The sequence below is a fragment of the Cygnus atratus genome, chromosome 5 (assembly GCF_013377495.2).
Source record: "Cygnus atratus isolate AKBS03 ecotype Queensland, Australia chromosome 5, CAtr_DNAZoo_HiC_assembly, whole genome shotgun sequence".
NCBI classification, from domain to species: Eukaryota; Metazoa; Chordata; class Aves; order Anseriformes; family Anatidae; genus Cygnus; species Cygnus atratus.
This window is the reverse complement of record NC_066366.1, coordinates 31,016,034-31,033,041: the sequence shown is the minus strand read 5'-3', so window position 1 is coordinate 31,033,041 and position 17,008 is coordinate 31,016,034. Positions and strand designations below refer to the sequence as shown.

The following is a 17,008-nucleotide window of genomic DNA, read 5'->3' as shown; positions in this document are numbered from 1 at the left end:
CTTCCACATCCAGACTGTTTAGCGGGATATGATAGAAATCTTGATCTCAAACATGCAGACTTCAAAGCAAGGATATGTCCTGATTTCCCAAGATAGGATGTGGCTGGTGGCTGTAATGAATGTCCCATGTCACTCCCCAGGGGTCTGCACTTCCTGAATAATTGTGTATATTAGCAGTTAAAACCTCATATTGCTCCTGCCTTTGAGCACTGATGTTTTTTATGCTTACTGATCCTGCTTAAGTACTAGATAGGTGCCTACCATCATACAACTTGCCAGTGTTGTTCTACTGTATGACACCTATTACTTTTAACAGGGTTTTACTTAAATAGTAATTGGCATTTGCAATTAATAATGAGTTTTATTGATAGTAACATAGATTTTTGAGGTTGTCACTCAAATTCATTATATCATGCAAAAGTTGCAGCACAAAAGTCTGTGTGAAATCTTTCCAAGTTCTATTTCAGTTTAAAGGCCTCATGCCTCAATGTCTCTACAAATGCTTCAAAGTGCTGGAGGAAGCAGCACAGGAAACACCATAAAGAGGAAATACACATGCAGCATCTGCATCCACAACATGCCATGGCTCCATTGCACTGCACTCCAAAGAAATGGAGGCTTGAAGAGCACAAAGCAACAGCTCCTTGAATTACATTGCTTCCCAGCTAAAAGATCACAGTATAAGCTGCTGAATGCTATGCAGAACATCTACAGCTGTTCTAAATGATGAAGAAAAACCTTCCCGTCCCTGAAAATTTGGGGCAGATACCCTCCATAAACAATTCATTCCCCCTCTGCACAAGGGCCACACACATATATGTTTGCCAGTTTTATGCAGTCAATTGCATATGCAAATATTGGAGCTTACAGAGCTGTCGATGATCATACAGGCCCTCTAGAAATATTAAGGTAAAATCTATATATTAGTTGATCAGCTGGCCATTATCTAACTACATAACTGATTGCTACATTAGTCTACAGTATGCAGTTCTGTAAGTTTTGGAGGGAAGGTATCAAGCAATAAAAAACTCCAGAAGAGTGAGTAGTTCAAGACATATTATTTACAACCACTCCCCCATTTGTATTTTCATGATTTTCTCACTAATTCCTGTTGAATACACAGGAAAATGCAATCAGTGATACACAGGCCTTTTACCTCTTATTGCACTGAAAGAAGCCTGGGTCATCAATCATGATTGACATCTCTTTCTCTATTTTGGCATAGCTTACTATTTTTAAATTGGCAAGTAGTTCAAGTACAGGTGATTTTCTACCACATTGATTTATTTTATACAGAATGTTTTGGGTTGGAAGGGACCTTTAAAGACTAACTCGTCCAACCCCCCTGCCATATATAGTAAAGTGCAACAATGGATAAGTCTGTATTTTTGGAGAGAGCACAAAAAACCTTAGGTGCTATATTCTTTCTCACCTGTAAAACAATTACCTGTTTCTGGATCCTGCTACACTGCAGAGAAAATACAAACACCTCAACTTCAGCATTTCAAGGGAGGGTGCATAAAGTAGGTATCTACTAAAACTGACCATATTAATGTAGGAATGAGCTCAAAAGACCCTAAAAAAGTGGGAAAAAAAGGGAGAGAGGAGGAAAAATAATTATAAGGTGCCACACCACCTTAACAAATAATTCCAGCAGTGCCCAAGGCAGAAATAGTACAAATGGGACTATATGCTCTTATACTCTTTTTTTTTTTCTTTTGGTATACCGTAATGAAACATACGAGGAAAACAGGAAGGAAAGATGGAAGTTGTTACCGTCACATTCATCTACTAGGCATTCATTGACTGTTACTGCTCCTATATCATGAGCATTCATAACAATTAAGAACTCACATTATGAAATAAAAACAAGTAATCAATAAGCCCTATTTGTAATAAAAAAAATACCTTTGAGTCTCTGTTCTTGTTCATATGCAAATGTACTCACAATTCTAAAGCAAGAAAGAAAGCTGCAAGACAAAATATTGGCTGGTTGAGAAATCAGCAGTCCTTCAATCTTGTACCAAGGTATAAAGGCTATTAGATTTTGTGCATTCCAGAATTTTTAGGGGGGATATAGGAGATGCAACGCCAGGAGTATTCAGGAACTAACAGAAAGGGAACTGTATTATTTGTGGTCCATAAATTACAAATGAAAAATGAGAGTGAGTTTATATAAGCATATACATATATGTATATATAAATATTTATATAATTTACCATGAGGACATGCAATTATTGTTATAATGCCTATTATACAATATAATACAAAGGAGTAAGACTTTCCAATGGTACAGTTTCTTCAGAAAAAGCAGGTATACCCTACCTATTGCATTCATCTGTAGTGCTTGAAACCTGAATGAAATTAAGGTTCCACACTGTGCTACATTACATATGATGAACAATACACATATTCATAGTAAGAAAAAAAAAAACAACATAGTCAGACAGAGCAAGTAAAATTCAGTGCAGCTCCAGGGCAGCTTTAATGCAGCATTAGAATGTGTTAACTCAGAGACAAAATATTCCCTTCTAATCCAAAGGTATTACTTTGGCAGAGGTTAAATAAAAAAGCACAGATGCTGGCTGGAGAGGCATATGACTACAGCAAGCAGATCAGCAACTGACAAGTCTCCTGCACATCCAGCATCCCCACAACAGGTATAACCAGGGAGAGCTGGCTGCACCTTCTTTAAGCTTGCATTCTTGTGTGTTACTGTTCTAACCCACTATTCTCTTCTGAATATAGCAAAAGGTGCTGAACCGTTATGTTTTTTACAGAGATCCAGTAGACCACAAGAGATTATTAAGTAACTACTAAAAAAAAGTAGGAGGAATTAGACACAATGGACTTCACTGGCAGACAGCAAAGCTTGGTTATCAAAGAACCATTTGTGCAAAAGAATGACAAGAACCCAACATCAAAAATATGATTGCTTTCTGTATATTTTGCTCTGCTGATTAATACTCTTACAAAGGCTTTGTTAGGGGTGTTAAGTGTATTTCTGTCAGCTAGAAGCTACCAAGGTGTTCACCTTCCATGTTTTTACAAAAAGAACGAGCACGAAAAAAAATCTTGGTTGGTAATTGTTTCCTCAATGTAAGATCAGTGATTTCAGTGATGGGAAATCACCAATGGGAAAAAAAAAATAAAAAAATAAAATAAAATAAATAAAAAGCCAATAGTAAAAAGGATTCTTTTTACAGTTCAGTTAGGGAAAAACAGGTACTCCTGTTTTCTAACTTTTCTATCATGCATTGCAATTTATTGTAAATCTGTGACATTAGGTGAACTGCAGACATCTCCTTTCTCTCATCTCCTAGACGAGAATGGTTTTCTATTCCACATAATGAGGTTTCAAGAACCCCCTATGTCTCCTGAAGAAGTATACAAAATGGAACCAAGAATTCTTCTTGGATCCTAATTAGTACTAAACAAATTTCTACAGAATACCACTACAAAAACATCTTGGCAACCGTTAATATTCATTTTTAAAATGTCATCAAAATCAAGAAGGGGCAAGTTACATGATACTTCTTTAGGTAAGCAAATCTGTGGTATGGTAGACAGGGAACAAAATGAGTACTGAGTGACTCAGGTGTGTGCAACTCAAAATTGAAGAGACTCATAAGGTAGAAATACCATTGTCCTCTGAACAGTGTGCTTTTTTAAATCAACAGAGGCATGCTTGAGAAGTACTTATCTCCCAAGTGGTGACATGATTTTGGGAATAATGGGTTTCACTTTTTCTTACATACTTCTTGAGACAGGCCCTAAATGATTAGGCCTAATCTTCTAAGCTAGGTAAACTGAAAACATAGAAATAAATACCCTTTTAAAAACACTCACCTTGGAGATATTTTTGACTTTAAATACATTGCACCTCTTTGACTACCGAGTCATTCTTTTTCTGGCATCTACCTCCCCTTTCCTAGACCTGCTTGCTGCCTGCTCCTAGGCAATGCCTGGCCACTCATTTACACAGTATGCTTTCTCATGAATAGTTTATGATGCTTACGTTCTTTAAAAAGCGCAGATTCAACACTGTTTTTTTATATTTTTTTTTGATTATTTTTTTAAATACACAGTACACAGACATAACATGCATCAGACTTAGGAGGCGGCTTTATACCTGTCAAGGCCCAGTTCCTATCTGCTAAGCTTAGTGGCTGATTTGCTTTTTCCTGTGGGAGTCTTAGTGTTTGGAGAATGGTGGAAGGAACTACCAGATCCTTTCAGACCATTCTTGCTTGGTTTGCTGTAGCAGTGCTCTTGTTGGCAGGATCTCCTAGAAGATGAGGAGCCTGAATGGCTAGGAGGTGATTTACTCCTCCCAAGATGTGGGGAGGAACTCCTCTGATCATGATGGGTTCTCCCAGCCCGTGATGGAGAAGAACTGGCAGTACGGGGTAAGGAAGAGCTCCTTGGGGAGGCACTGGGACTGCGGCGGGGGATGACAGGGCTTTTGGGTGGTGTTTTTGGACTATGTGGAGATCCTGGACTCTTACACTGGGTAGAACTCCTTGGTCTTTGAGATCCATTCTGTAGGATTTGAGCCAGACGAGAGATAAGATCTGAGTCCGAGCTGCTACTCCCTAGGACTCTGTATCTGCGTAACCTTAAGAAGAAATGAAGAAAAATTATTTTTTTTCCAATCTATTCACCGAAATTCATATAGAAACACAGTATCACTGGAAACTAAGGTTAAGCTTACACTTCAGAACAGATATCTGGATCTGAACTTTCCTGTAAGATAGAGGTGTTTGGATCTAGGTTTTGGCCTTCGTGTTGTTCAAAACACAATAATTACATTCACATAAACTCACTCACATAAACAGTCTAAGTGTTTACAAGAAAACTGAAATTTCCTGGTGGTGCTGAAGTGCACTGAAGTGCAGTACTTACCACCTGTTTTGATGGAGTACATCCATTCCTGTACATCATCAGTACACTCCTATACACAAATAACGGATGACAAGGCACACTACAACTTTCCTCAGAGGATTTTGCACTACTGATTACATCATAACTTCTTTTATCTTGGTAATCTAGACACTGAAGAAACTAGATAATGGTTGTCTATACACAGAACTGGCAAAGGAAGGTTTCTAGAGCTCACTCTGCCCTCCATTAATTGACTGTTTTTTCTTAGCCATGACCAGAGCATAGCTAACTGACTGAATATTGATGACTGGAATCTGTAACCAGAATACCTAAAGCTTCTGCAATAAGAACAGTTAATTTTCAAAGGGACTGCATATGATAAATCCTACTGATTTCTACAGGTTTGTGAATAATCAACAGTTCTGAAAAAGTGATCCCACTTGGAAAAAAAGATTTAGTTATGGATTGACAGGTTTCACAGTTTTGACTACACATCTTTTGATATATAAGAATTACAGGTGAAGCAGACTCATTCTTCTGCAGCAGCCTCTCCTCATTCATTTTCCAACAATGTAAGATTTCTCAGAAAATTCAAGACCAGCATTAAAAAAGAGAGTTAACAAAGGATGGAACATCTACACAATTACAGCTGTACAGTAACTGCAGTCTAGCTCAAATCCATTTTCAACCTGAAAACCAACTTCTATTTTCTCTGTATTACCTAGCTTCTACCCCAGGCCTAGTAGGCGGTTTTCCTGGTGGTGGCCGAGGAAAGAACTGAGCTGAGCTTGAACTGGTGACTTGATCAGTGGTAGTCCAGGACACTGGTCTGGGTATCTTGCTTTTTCTGGACTGAGGGCTACTTGGAGACAAAGAACTATCTTCCGTCTGCTTGCTGAAATGAGAGTCCAGTGTCAATTTAGAAAATGAGGATAATACATCATCCTCAGAAAATGGTACTGGAGTAGCAACCATTTTTTCCTCCAGTGACTTATCAGAGGCACTTGAGAGGTCACCAAGGAAAGATTTGAGCTGTCTCTTTTCCACAAGTAGTCTGACCAAGTCTGTCTGATGGGCCTTTTTTAGCAGAAGCTTTTCCTTTGCTGAAACAGGAGAAGAGGAATCTGACGTTGAGTCTATCTCTTGTGCTAAAACTGGGATTCGGCTCTGCCTGAATACAAAAGGAGATTTAACCAAGTCCTTCTTAGATCGATGAGAATTCTCATTCGCTGAAATGCAGTGGAATAACTCTCCATTTCTGGGAGTATTTTTCTCCTTCTTGTCCTCCTGGTGCAAAAAAGTAGTAAGGGCCACTTGGTGGCATTGCAAGTCTTGGATATGGACTTCTTCCTTATTAGAACGAAAACCATTTTCCTGAACTGGTGCTATTTTGCTTGCCTGTCTATTACTGTGTGAGTTGATAAGTCTTGAGGGTGAAAAATCTGGTGTTTCAGGTGTTATTGACTTCAGAACTTCATCGTGATTTGGCACCAAGCAGACAGGCCTTGGCTTTGATTCTTCAGCAGCTTCAGTATTAGTAAGAAGTTCTTCCTCTGCAGATTTTGAATTTCCCGGCAAAGAATTCTGTTCTTTGCTTTGCATTTCAATGACATCCTCAGAAACTACTGGAAGCTGTTCTTCCTCAGTCTCTACAGGAAGATTTTCAAGTTCTTTCTCTTCCTGTCTCCTGCTATGTTGTTCAGGTAGGTCCTTTTGGCCACTGTCCGGGACACTGACATATTCTTTGACATGTCCTTCCCTTTCAAGCTCTTCTTGGCTGATATGAAGTACCAAATCTGGTGTGCTGGTACTACCTGGAAGTACATCATCTGTCACAACCAAACCTGGCAAGCCTTCCTTTGGAGACGGGAGTTCCACTGTGTGTTCCATAGATTGCACATCATGCTCTCTTTTCCCTAGCTGGTGGCCATACTGAAAACTCTCTGAAGCAGACTGTGTGGATGCCACCGAGGGCCTGGGTATTGTTACCTGCATTGGAAAATTAGAGAAGGAAAGGGTGAAAAGTTCAGGAATATTATAGATAACATTCTTTATATTGCATTTTTTATTCCATGTCTACAAGATACATTATATAATAATTCCTAGGAATCATGATGTTCAAATAGTAGCTAAACTTCATGAATTACATCTGGCTAATTAGGAAAATAAAATATTCTATCATTCCAGGACAGAAATGTGTAACACAAACATAATCTCAGTGGATAATGTTGCAGTTAGCAAGGAAACTCCTGGAAAAGAGATAGAGCCTAAGAGGTAAGCTTTTTACCATTTTACATGAGTTTGAATACTTTTAGAATAAGTTGTATATAAATATAAAATCTTTAACAAGTACACAACAATATGTTTTAGACAAGTACAGAAGACAAAGAAAACAGTGAGGTCCATATTCAGAAACTGAGTTGAATTTCAATTTAGGCAGAATGTAGATACTTTGTTAACAAAACAACTAATAAAAAACCTTATCTGCCAAATTAAATATATCAGTACCCACAATACCTACTTTTTATTCAGAAAACACTTCTGAGTGCTCAAATTTTAGCACCTTCTTTCCGTATAGAAACTTTTGTCCTTTTTTATTATTTTTAATTAAGCAAGCAGGCCGGGACTTCTTACCTAAGGTCATTAGGAGATTCACAAACTAAATATTCACACACCTAAATCCCCTGATGGGTCTAATCCAGTAGATATGCTTAAGGCACCCCTAAATCCTATATATAGTATTGAGTCAGAGTCACTGTGAAAAAACAGTTGGTTACCGTGACTGCTGCCTCTAGTACGTAGCTTAATTGTCAGAGCATATCTAACCTAACATGAGAAACCTGTATTTGTGTCTCTCCCCACTCTGAGAGACACCAGCCCTCTTCCCCCACTTCCCATCAAGCATGGGCAGAACCGGAAGGAGACTGCTTCTTTACTTTCCCATGAAGTCAGGCCACTGCACAGTAAGAAATGCAAGTCATGAGGTCAGAGGGCAAGAACCCACACAAGTGGTAGGAGCTTTACCTCTATGGCCAAGGGAGGAATGCATGCTCAATGACAAGGTGAGCCCTACATTTTGGTTTATATATTTCAGATTGAGTCATTTGGTAAAATGTATAACCTGTAACAAAAGCAAGGGGCTACCCTTACATCTTCCTCCATACGAATATAGAGTTCAGCTCCTTTTTTTATTTTTAGCCCCATGAATCTGACACAGTTTGCATTTTTAGAATTCAGAAGGAAGTGGAAAAGACTGGAGACTGGGTTTGAACATAACTTTCTTGATTCAGTGATGGTAGAAGAGACAACTAGTGATAACCTATTTCCAATGTTGGCAGGATTCTGCTGTAGTACAGAAGACAGATTTCACTTGAACTTGTTGCAGAAATTATCTAGACAGGCTGCTGAGCTCAACAGGTTTTTGAAAGACTTAGTATATTGGTACTTCTGGATGGTAGAAGCTGAGCCCATCTGTCAGGACCTGTAACAATTTATAGCATGTACTCAAACTTCACAAACGTGGAATTCTCCAAAATAAGAAATGGCAAGTAACAATGAAGGAATATTATATACTTCTGAATATGAATATAATAGCTTCTTTGAAATTCTTGCTGATTTTTCTTTTCTTTTTTCCATTTTCTTCAAAGTCTTGTATAACAACATTTCCATCATTATGACTGTGCACATTTACCTCCATGAAACATAAATGTTCAACTGATTTGCAAACAGTTCACTAGAATAGAACATGAAACATACATCGCAGTTCAGCATAAAGCTGAATTAAAGAGAAGACAATTATTTTAGGTTGTAAATTATTTCTATGCTGTAAAATGTATTCTTAACCTACTTTAATTTAGCTAATGCAGTTTGTGGACCTTAACCTAAAAAACATGGTGCTTTGCTTTTTTTTTTTTAAGTTGGAGAAAAAGGATTTTTGTATTTTTATAATTAGGATGAGTTGTTAAGCTACAGAAAGTGGAATATTCACAGCACAAAAAGAAAAAAAAAAGGCAGGAATAAGATAACTCAACTCTTGTTTTCCAAAGTAGACCTAAGCTGTCTCTAGCATTTTCCCCAAATTTAAATTTATTGAAATAGGGAGAGAGAGAGACAGAGAGAGAGAAACCTGCAGCAAGAGACTAATTTTTGTCTTCTCAATAGTTTATTTTTAAGTTTGAGCCGATGCTTGCTGAATTAAAATACCTTGACAAACTGAAGTTACTTAGTTTCAGCAAAACAGTTACCCTCATCTAATCTTATTCCAAGTCCATCTCTTTCCTCTGAAAGAAACACTACTTCCCTTTTGAGTTAGTGAAGTCTTTCCTACTGCAGAAGCTTTCTTATGAGAGAGTCCATGCACACCAGGTTAGCCACAGAAAGAACAGAGGAATGAAACTTTTTACTTGATCAGCTACTCTGGTTGCCAATTCAAATCCCTTCGGAATGAAAAAAAAAAAAAAACACCACACATCTCTAAAGAAGGATGGCTTTCCTTAGAATAGAATAGATTCTGGTGTCTTCTCTCAATTTTCAGAGGTAAAATATCCTTAGTTACTTCCTTTTCAGAAGATATTTCTTTTCTTGATACTTTTCCAGAAGGGCTGCAATTGCATTTAAAATATCTTTTGCATAAATATATTTACATGGAAACTCTTTTCCTAGTGACATGTCTCTTACATGTCAATTCCTTTTGAAGTGAAACCAGCTATGATGTGAAATCTGTTTACAGTTTTCAACAGACTTCATTTCCTTTGCCATGAATGGAGAAAGAACTTCCTAGTCCTTCAGTCTCTCTTGACCAATCCAGATTTAACCCTCACACCCAAGAAATAAACAAGTAAACTTGTTGAAGAATCCACAATAGAGCAAGCAGGAGCTATTTGTGGAAGGAAGAAAAACATTGAACAAGAGAAGGAAAGTAAAGCATATGGGGTGACTAAGTATCATCAAAGACTGTACTGCTGAGTAGCTCAGATTTTCAGAAATGGCTTATTGAATGCATATATCACTTTCTTGATTTGTGTTCACTAACAAACAGAAGTTTTCTCAAATGGTCAATAATCCTCTTATTATTATTCTCAAAGCACAAAGATTAAATTATATCTCTATTAGGCTTGACATTTCATCTATATGTGCAAGAAATTTAACTTGTGCAGAACTGCCTCTCATGCAAGTGTTGTTACAACTTCAGGTGCAGCTTCAAGAGAGAAATAAAAGAGCAAGACCAAAAAGAAACAAGCAGGATTTAAAAAGGCACTGCTTATCAACAGTGTCTGATATCTTATTTGACATCTCACTGGCTGAAAGTATGAAGGGATACACATTGTTATGTATGTACCAAATGCTAGTGTTTTTATATTGTAGGCTCATAGGAATATCCCTGGAAGGGATGGAGATTCATTTCTGTGAGGGTGGATGCCTGTTCACTGAGATGGGGCCAGGAGGATGAGATATACACCACAGCAGCAGTTCCTTTGTTTTTTGGCAGCTGTGGCAGGATAAGGAGATTCTATCCTAACTTTTAATTATGAAAGACTTGCTTCATGCCTCAACTATTCCTGACACTTTAAAGAATAGTAAATAAAATCCCTTAAAACAGCTTAAAAAAATCATACAGTTTTGTAACCCTAATTATCCCATAAATACTCATTTTCCTTGTGAAACCTTGCAAAACAGAAGGCATAATCAAGGAGTCTGAAGAGGACTGATCCTGACACTTGCTTTTGCAAGTTTAAATGGTTATTTTATACTAGTTTAAATGGTTATTATTTAGTCTAAATCAGGGAGACAGAAATCTCAAGATTGTCCAATACATATCTAGTTACAAAACAAACACTACATAACCTAATATGAAAAACTAAAACCCCAACATCATCATAAATAATTGTCACACTTTCCTTTCTTGTGCCACGAACTAAAATCTTACACTGTAAGATTTCTGTGGCTAACTACGTCAATGTTGCACAATACTGAAGCTGATGAACAAAGATTATAATGTGACATGGACACCTCATCTAAGAAGAAAATTGCAGAGAATAGATTTAAAATGCTGACCCACAGTGTACTCTGGTAACCAGTTTATAACATTATGTACCTGGTTATCACAACTCCAGCACTTCAAAAGAAGGTATGATACAGCAGATTACTGAAAAGGACTGAGACAATATATGGAACAATGACTTCAAAGTTCTCCTTTCACTCTGAAATATTTAAAAGAAATTACCACCACCACAGTCCTGAATCCTTTAGTCTTTCCTAAGTAATTTCTTAATTTTTTTCTGATTTCTGAGGCAATAAATGAGACTGCATTTTCTTCAAGTAGCTTTACAGTATGGTGAGTGGAATGTTAAGAAGAAAAAAGAACAAAACAACAATAACATAAATATCTCCTAGACATCTTTTACGACATCTGACAAACTTTCCTCTCCTTAAACCTCTGACAGGCTGCAATAGCACGTGATATGCTTGGATGAAATTCTCTATGAATACATACAGCAAATTGCAGAGGAATGAAATATTGGTTTTGGTTGTCAAAGCTGTTAAGTCTGAAAGATCTAAAGGTGTGAATACAGATTACTGTAAAACACAAGCAGGTGAACATGTGACCTCACAGATATAGTTTCTTCCCTCTGCTCATGCTGCCTGATACTTCTACGAGCACGTCAAGTGCCATCAGGACTCCAGGCCTCTTAAAAACATGGTGTACATACCTGTTGATATGCTAATCCCACCATTGTTTGTAACTTCTCACATTAGTATGCCTTAATCATATTACTCACCATTCTGAAGACACTTAAGCCTAATCATTTTATTCTTTAGAACTTCTTTCCTACCTTAGAAAAGTTCATGTATCTGTGAGAACAAACCTCATGTATATTTTTTCTTCTCCTTTCTTCTCCTTTTCATCCACTGTTAGCTCTACAGCCTAGCAGCAATATGACAAATGTTAGTATGAGTCCACAGCTTCATCAATACCAACCAACCTCCCTTAGGCTTTCAAGTTCACCAGCTTCCTCTTCATGATTCTTTCTTTCCTTAAGTCACTTAATTTTCCTTGCACAACTATATACATCTGGAACAAAAGCTGAACTGCAATTTGTATCAAAGGGTAAAGGGAATGTTAGCACACTGTCCTGTAATTTACACCTACTGTTACTCTCACATGAACAAACCACTGCTACACTTCAAACTCTGTAGATATCTTACCCAGCTTACTGTTCTCAACAGCCCTCCTCTCAAAATCCTCCCTCCCTACTATTATCATTCCTTCTGACCTTTTACAGTCTAACCCTTTGTATCCCTTACATTTCCTTCCCAGATTAAAGTCAAGCAGAAAAGATAAACAAAATTAATTATAGATTTACTAAACTACATTGGCTGTTTCTACAAATAAGCTAATATGTGGATAAACAGGAGAAGTATATGTCTGTAATTCATGGAGTTATGGAGTGTAAGACCAGAGATGACTGTAAGTCTTGATAATGAATCCCTTCTGACATACATACAGTACCACAAGCATTGCAGGCATTTGTAGAAACTGGCAGTCCCCAGGATACTATGCACTCTTGTTAAAAAAAATCACACACAGCCCTAATCCTTAGCTGGAGAAAATAGCATATGAAGGCTTGGTTATATCCATCCGAAAGGAGGAGCATGCTGCTTTCCACAGCTTTTCACATATATTCTTTCTACTATTCTGTAACAATAATTTGTGCATCAATCTTACATTGATGCTGGGAGATGCAAGAAATAGGAAGAGGAGGAAACAAAGATGCAGAGTTAGGAAGGTACAAGACAGCTGTATTTTCATACCCTCTAAGCTGAAAGATATCTTTTGAGGATAAAGAACATGCATATTTGTGTGTACAGACTCTCGTTATTTAAGTGTATCTATTAATCATTGCTTTATTCCAGTATTTTTTAATTATCTTCCCTTTTTCAGTTATTCCTACACCACTTGCCAGGTGAAGGAAGATTTTATCTTATTCTAACATAAACCCATATCCAACATCCAACAGGGCAAAGATTAACTACTCTAAAAGCAGTAACTTTAATTGCTTTCAGAGAATGATTGTCATTGAAATAAGTTGCTAATTAGTTTATTAATAATTTGACTAAAACAAATACTCATTTAATTTGAAGCTTCTTCTATACAACATATAAAGCAATTGAACAATATTCTTGAAATTTACTTATGTTGTATAGAACTGTTGGAATTGTTGGAGAACTGGGAAGCAGCTGCAATTACAGATAATTACTTCCTAGCACTCATACAATACTCCTGACATACATTGCAATTGAAAATGAGCCAGTATCATAATACTTTTGAGTTCCACAGAGACAGTCTTCTCCTAACAAAGCATCAGTTTGCCTTAATGCAGAGTTCAGAGTAAAAACCTGGTAACTGAAGCCTATTTCACATTTCTATCTCATGCTTTTATTTCTGTCTTTACAGAAACCAAATTCCTACTTTATCATGGTTATTTTCTCATGGTTAAAAAACATAGATTAAAAACTGTTGCTAGAAGCAGTCAGAGCAGTTACAGCTTAGTAGCTAGCTAATAAGTAAACACATCTACCTGTGGTTTATGTAGAGCAATATTGTAGAATCACCAAAATCTAGAAATTGTAATAATAATTTGAAAATGAATCACTTTTCAAAAATTATATAATTGTAGCTTAGAAATATTAGAGACTTCTTCTTACCACCTGTTCTAGTTTTTGTGTTTGCATATTTTCCTTTTCTAAAAAGTTCTCTTTCTTTCTTCCCTATGAAAAATCTACCTAATCAGGAGAAATGCTAGGATACTGGTAAATTCACAATCTTCAAGTAAAGATTGTTTTTTTCCCCTGTAATTCTATTTGGACCTCGTTTTAATGATAACAGCCAATTTTTGACATAAGAGTTGATCAGCTCACCCTGTGAAATCGCAGATCATCTAGCTTTCCTGAAACTTCTTCACTTGTCCTATGCTAATGAAATTTTGATGTTCGAAAAAATTTACTAAACAACATATGTTTGGGATAAGATTGCAATTTTTAAAAATATAATAAAAATTGATCATGTCAAGGACAGACAAGAATAGATGAACCATGTGGTTAAGAATTTTGAGAATCTTAAAAGTACTGCAGATTCCACAAAACACAAATCTTTAAAAAAGCAACCTTTATAGTGTTTTATTTTCTTTCTGTTTTTTCCTCTCATTTTATTTTTGGCCCATCCTTCAATGCAGAATTCTAACAGTGCATGTGAATGCTTTTACTAATGCTAATTTATTGCCCTGACCTTCACTTTAACTTTGCTGTTGCTGCTGCTGATAGAGAAACTTGCAGAAGGGAAATGACCAAGAGGATCTTGTCAATAAAAATTGATCTGTTCTCCACAGGCAACACACTATTTGAAAAAGTTTAACAGGTTCCTACTGACTGCTTATTAAACTTCATGCCAACTCAATACAGCCAACTCAATGCCAACTTAAACTTCATGCCAACTCAATACAGTTTCCATCAGGATAGGGTAGGGCATGACATCTCTGTAGTTCCTGAAACCAAAACCCTCTTTGCCACACTCAACTTCCATGATGGCAGCATTAAAAATCACTCATTGAGCAGAGAAAAGCCTTTCCCCCTTTTCATTCTAGAACAAAACTATTTGATAATGTAATATATATACATTAGACAAATATATCCATTACTGACATTTCTAGACAGGTAGAATGCTAAACCAATGCTTTAGCTAGTTGAGTTCTAATTCAATCCTAATGCACATGACAGCTACAAATTAACACCACTGATAAACTAAAAATAATTTTAAAGAACAGGCTAACAACAGAGGAGCATTTTGCATTTTTTTTTTTTTTTTTTGTGGGTAGCAAAGCAATTATTAAATGTGGAAATCAATGTAAACATTCATCTCTTGCTATTGCAGACTAGTGATACCTGCCAAAATTAGTTCATGAAAAACAGCAAAATTTTACATTTATATGCACTCCTGGCTGAAAAACCTACAATATCCAAAAAAGAACGACTATTACAAGGGGTATATATATTGCTTTTCTAAATACCCCTTGAATATGTCAACTAGTCTTACCTTATTCTTCCATAGGCCCCTGAATTCTAATGAGATGCTTAAAAATTAAGGTAATTTTTCCAAGTCAGATCAGCATATTACTTCTCATCTTCGATATGAATATGTACATGATGGCTTGTATTTCCACAGCATCTTGTGTGGAAAGATTTCAGAGCATTTTGTAACTAATAATATAACTATATGCCAATAAAATAGTTTTTAAACTGTTGCAGTAAGGTAGATTATTGGGAAAAAATAAGACCTAAGAGAAAGTATTTGTGAAAGTGCTAACCAATTCTAATTGCTTTACCTGAGAAGGAACAACTACAAAATCATTAAAATAAAATTAATCTCTTTTGTACATGTCTCATCAAGTATTTAAAAAAATGAAGACATGTCAAAAAGACTTACAAATCTGGAATCCCCTTATTTCAGGGCTGAATCTGAAACAGACAGCCAATTTAGATTTATTCTAGATGGCTGCCACAGCTAGAAAAGGTTTTTATATCTTACTAAAGAACTAGATCTGAGAAACTAAGAGACTGAAATCCAAGGTCACTAATTCTGATTGTTTCTCAAGAAACAGTTATACATTTAGCACAACATCTACCTAAGCAATCTTTTCCTACACAGCTCTGGCCTGTTGTTACTGCACTCACATCACCTTTTCCATGGATCTCACTCAACACTCTATGCATTCCTCTGATGAGCAAAGTTCAGAGAAGTTACCTGGCTGAAAAATTCACAGAAGGAAAGAAAAATGTCATGTTTCAGGAGGATTTGTTCTACAATTTGACCACTCTATTTAAGAAAAGGATGCTAATAGCACTGTGACCCCACTTTTCAGAGTCAAGTACTGTCAAAGAATTCATTCTGTCTTTTGTTGTCTCTAATGCTGCAAGTTGAATAACTAAGGAGAGGTGAAACAAACCACTCCAATTCTCTTACATCATATATGTATGGCAAGAGAGGAGTTATCTTTACAGAAGAAATTAAAGTAGACCTACATCCTATAACCTTCAGTGCACTAGTGAATGAAGAATATACAGAAATTTCACGATCTCTCCTATCTGATGCCAAACTAAAGAAGGCTGGGCTACAGCTCCTGAAGCCTCACTCATTAACAATCAGGAAAGAAAACTCCCTTGCCTGATTTCAGGAACAAATGTTATCATCATTTACTTTTTAGCACATGAAGCTAAATTCAACAGTAAAGATCCCTGACCTCTGTAATTCATTAATTATCAATGTTGAACAAAATGGAAAACAGTAGGAAATACAGGAAAATATATTCAATACCAAATATTTATACAGTATAATACATAATAGTATTCAAATTATTTTTAGTATTTAATTGGAGAAGTGTTTCATGTCATTAACATGCATATTTATCTTTCATACTTGCTAAGTACCTAACATTACTGTGACGTAGAAAATAGAAGGACTTGTAAAAGTATGTCAGTTCTTCAGTGAGCCAAAAAGCACGCAAGGCCTTCATTGTTGGAATAAACTAAAGATTCATGTGCTTGTAGTTTCCACAGCAAATGAAACACTGGAAGTTACATTCTCAGTAGAGTCCGGACTGTCAAAAATCACAGCTTGAAAAGGAACACAGCAGTCAGGGACTTACCGGGTAAAAAGAAAGAGAAGGCTCTGAATGTTGTATATAATCTTCTCCCTTTCCCTTTTCCACTCTGCTCAGTAGCAGCACCTGGTACAATACCTATTCTTTTTCACATGACAAAAGAGTATATCACTTCGCAGCCCCCATTAATATTGCAGCTGTATTCATCTGTTGAGTACTAAGGAAGCCAGAGAAAACTCTGTATGAAAACCTACTTTGAGTGTTGTGAGGAGCTTGCTAATGACACCTGCAATACATTTGGATCAAAAAAATTAAATCATAGATATACAGGCAAAAAAAAAAAAAAAAAGTCATTTTGCATCCCGGAATACAAATACTGAAAATGCTGAAGCTTAATTTCTAATGAGTTAATTTCTACAAAGTCCTTTTCCCTAGTCAATATTTCAGTCATCATGAAGAATGTGGTATT

At 36.5% G+C, this 17,008-nt stretch overlaps 1 protein-coding gene across 9 annotated transcripts in view; it reads right to left on the bottom strand.

Annotated features, from left to right (window-relative positions):
- The window catches only part of TTBK2 (tau tubulin kinase 2), a 91,384-nt gene that overhangs the window by 3,749 nt on the left and 70,627 nt on the right, over positions 1-17,008 (bottom strand). For 8 of the 9 annotated variants that reach the window (XM_035539747.1, XM_035539751.2, XM_050711086.1 and 5 more), the window contains 2 exons: positions 5,607-6,874; positions 1,872-4,619 (listed from right to left, as the gene is read on the bottom strand). In XM_035539747.1, the coding sequence (XP_035395640.1) occupies positions 4,151-4,619; positions 5,607-6,874 (1,737 nt within the window). In that variant the 3' untranslated portion in view covers positions 1,872-4,150. Of the gene's footprint in view, positions 1-1,871; positions 4,620-5,606; positions 6,875-17,008 lie in introns of those variants that run through there. The other variant, XR_004777615.2, reaches the window with a different exon arrangement.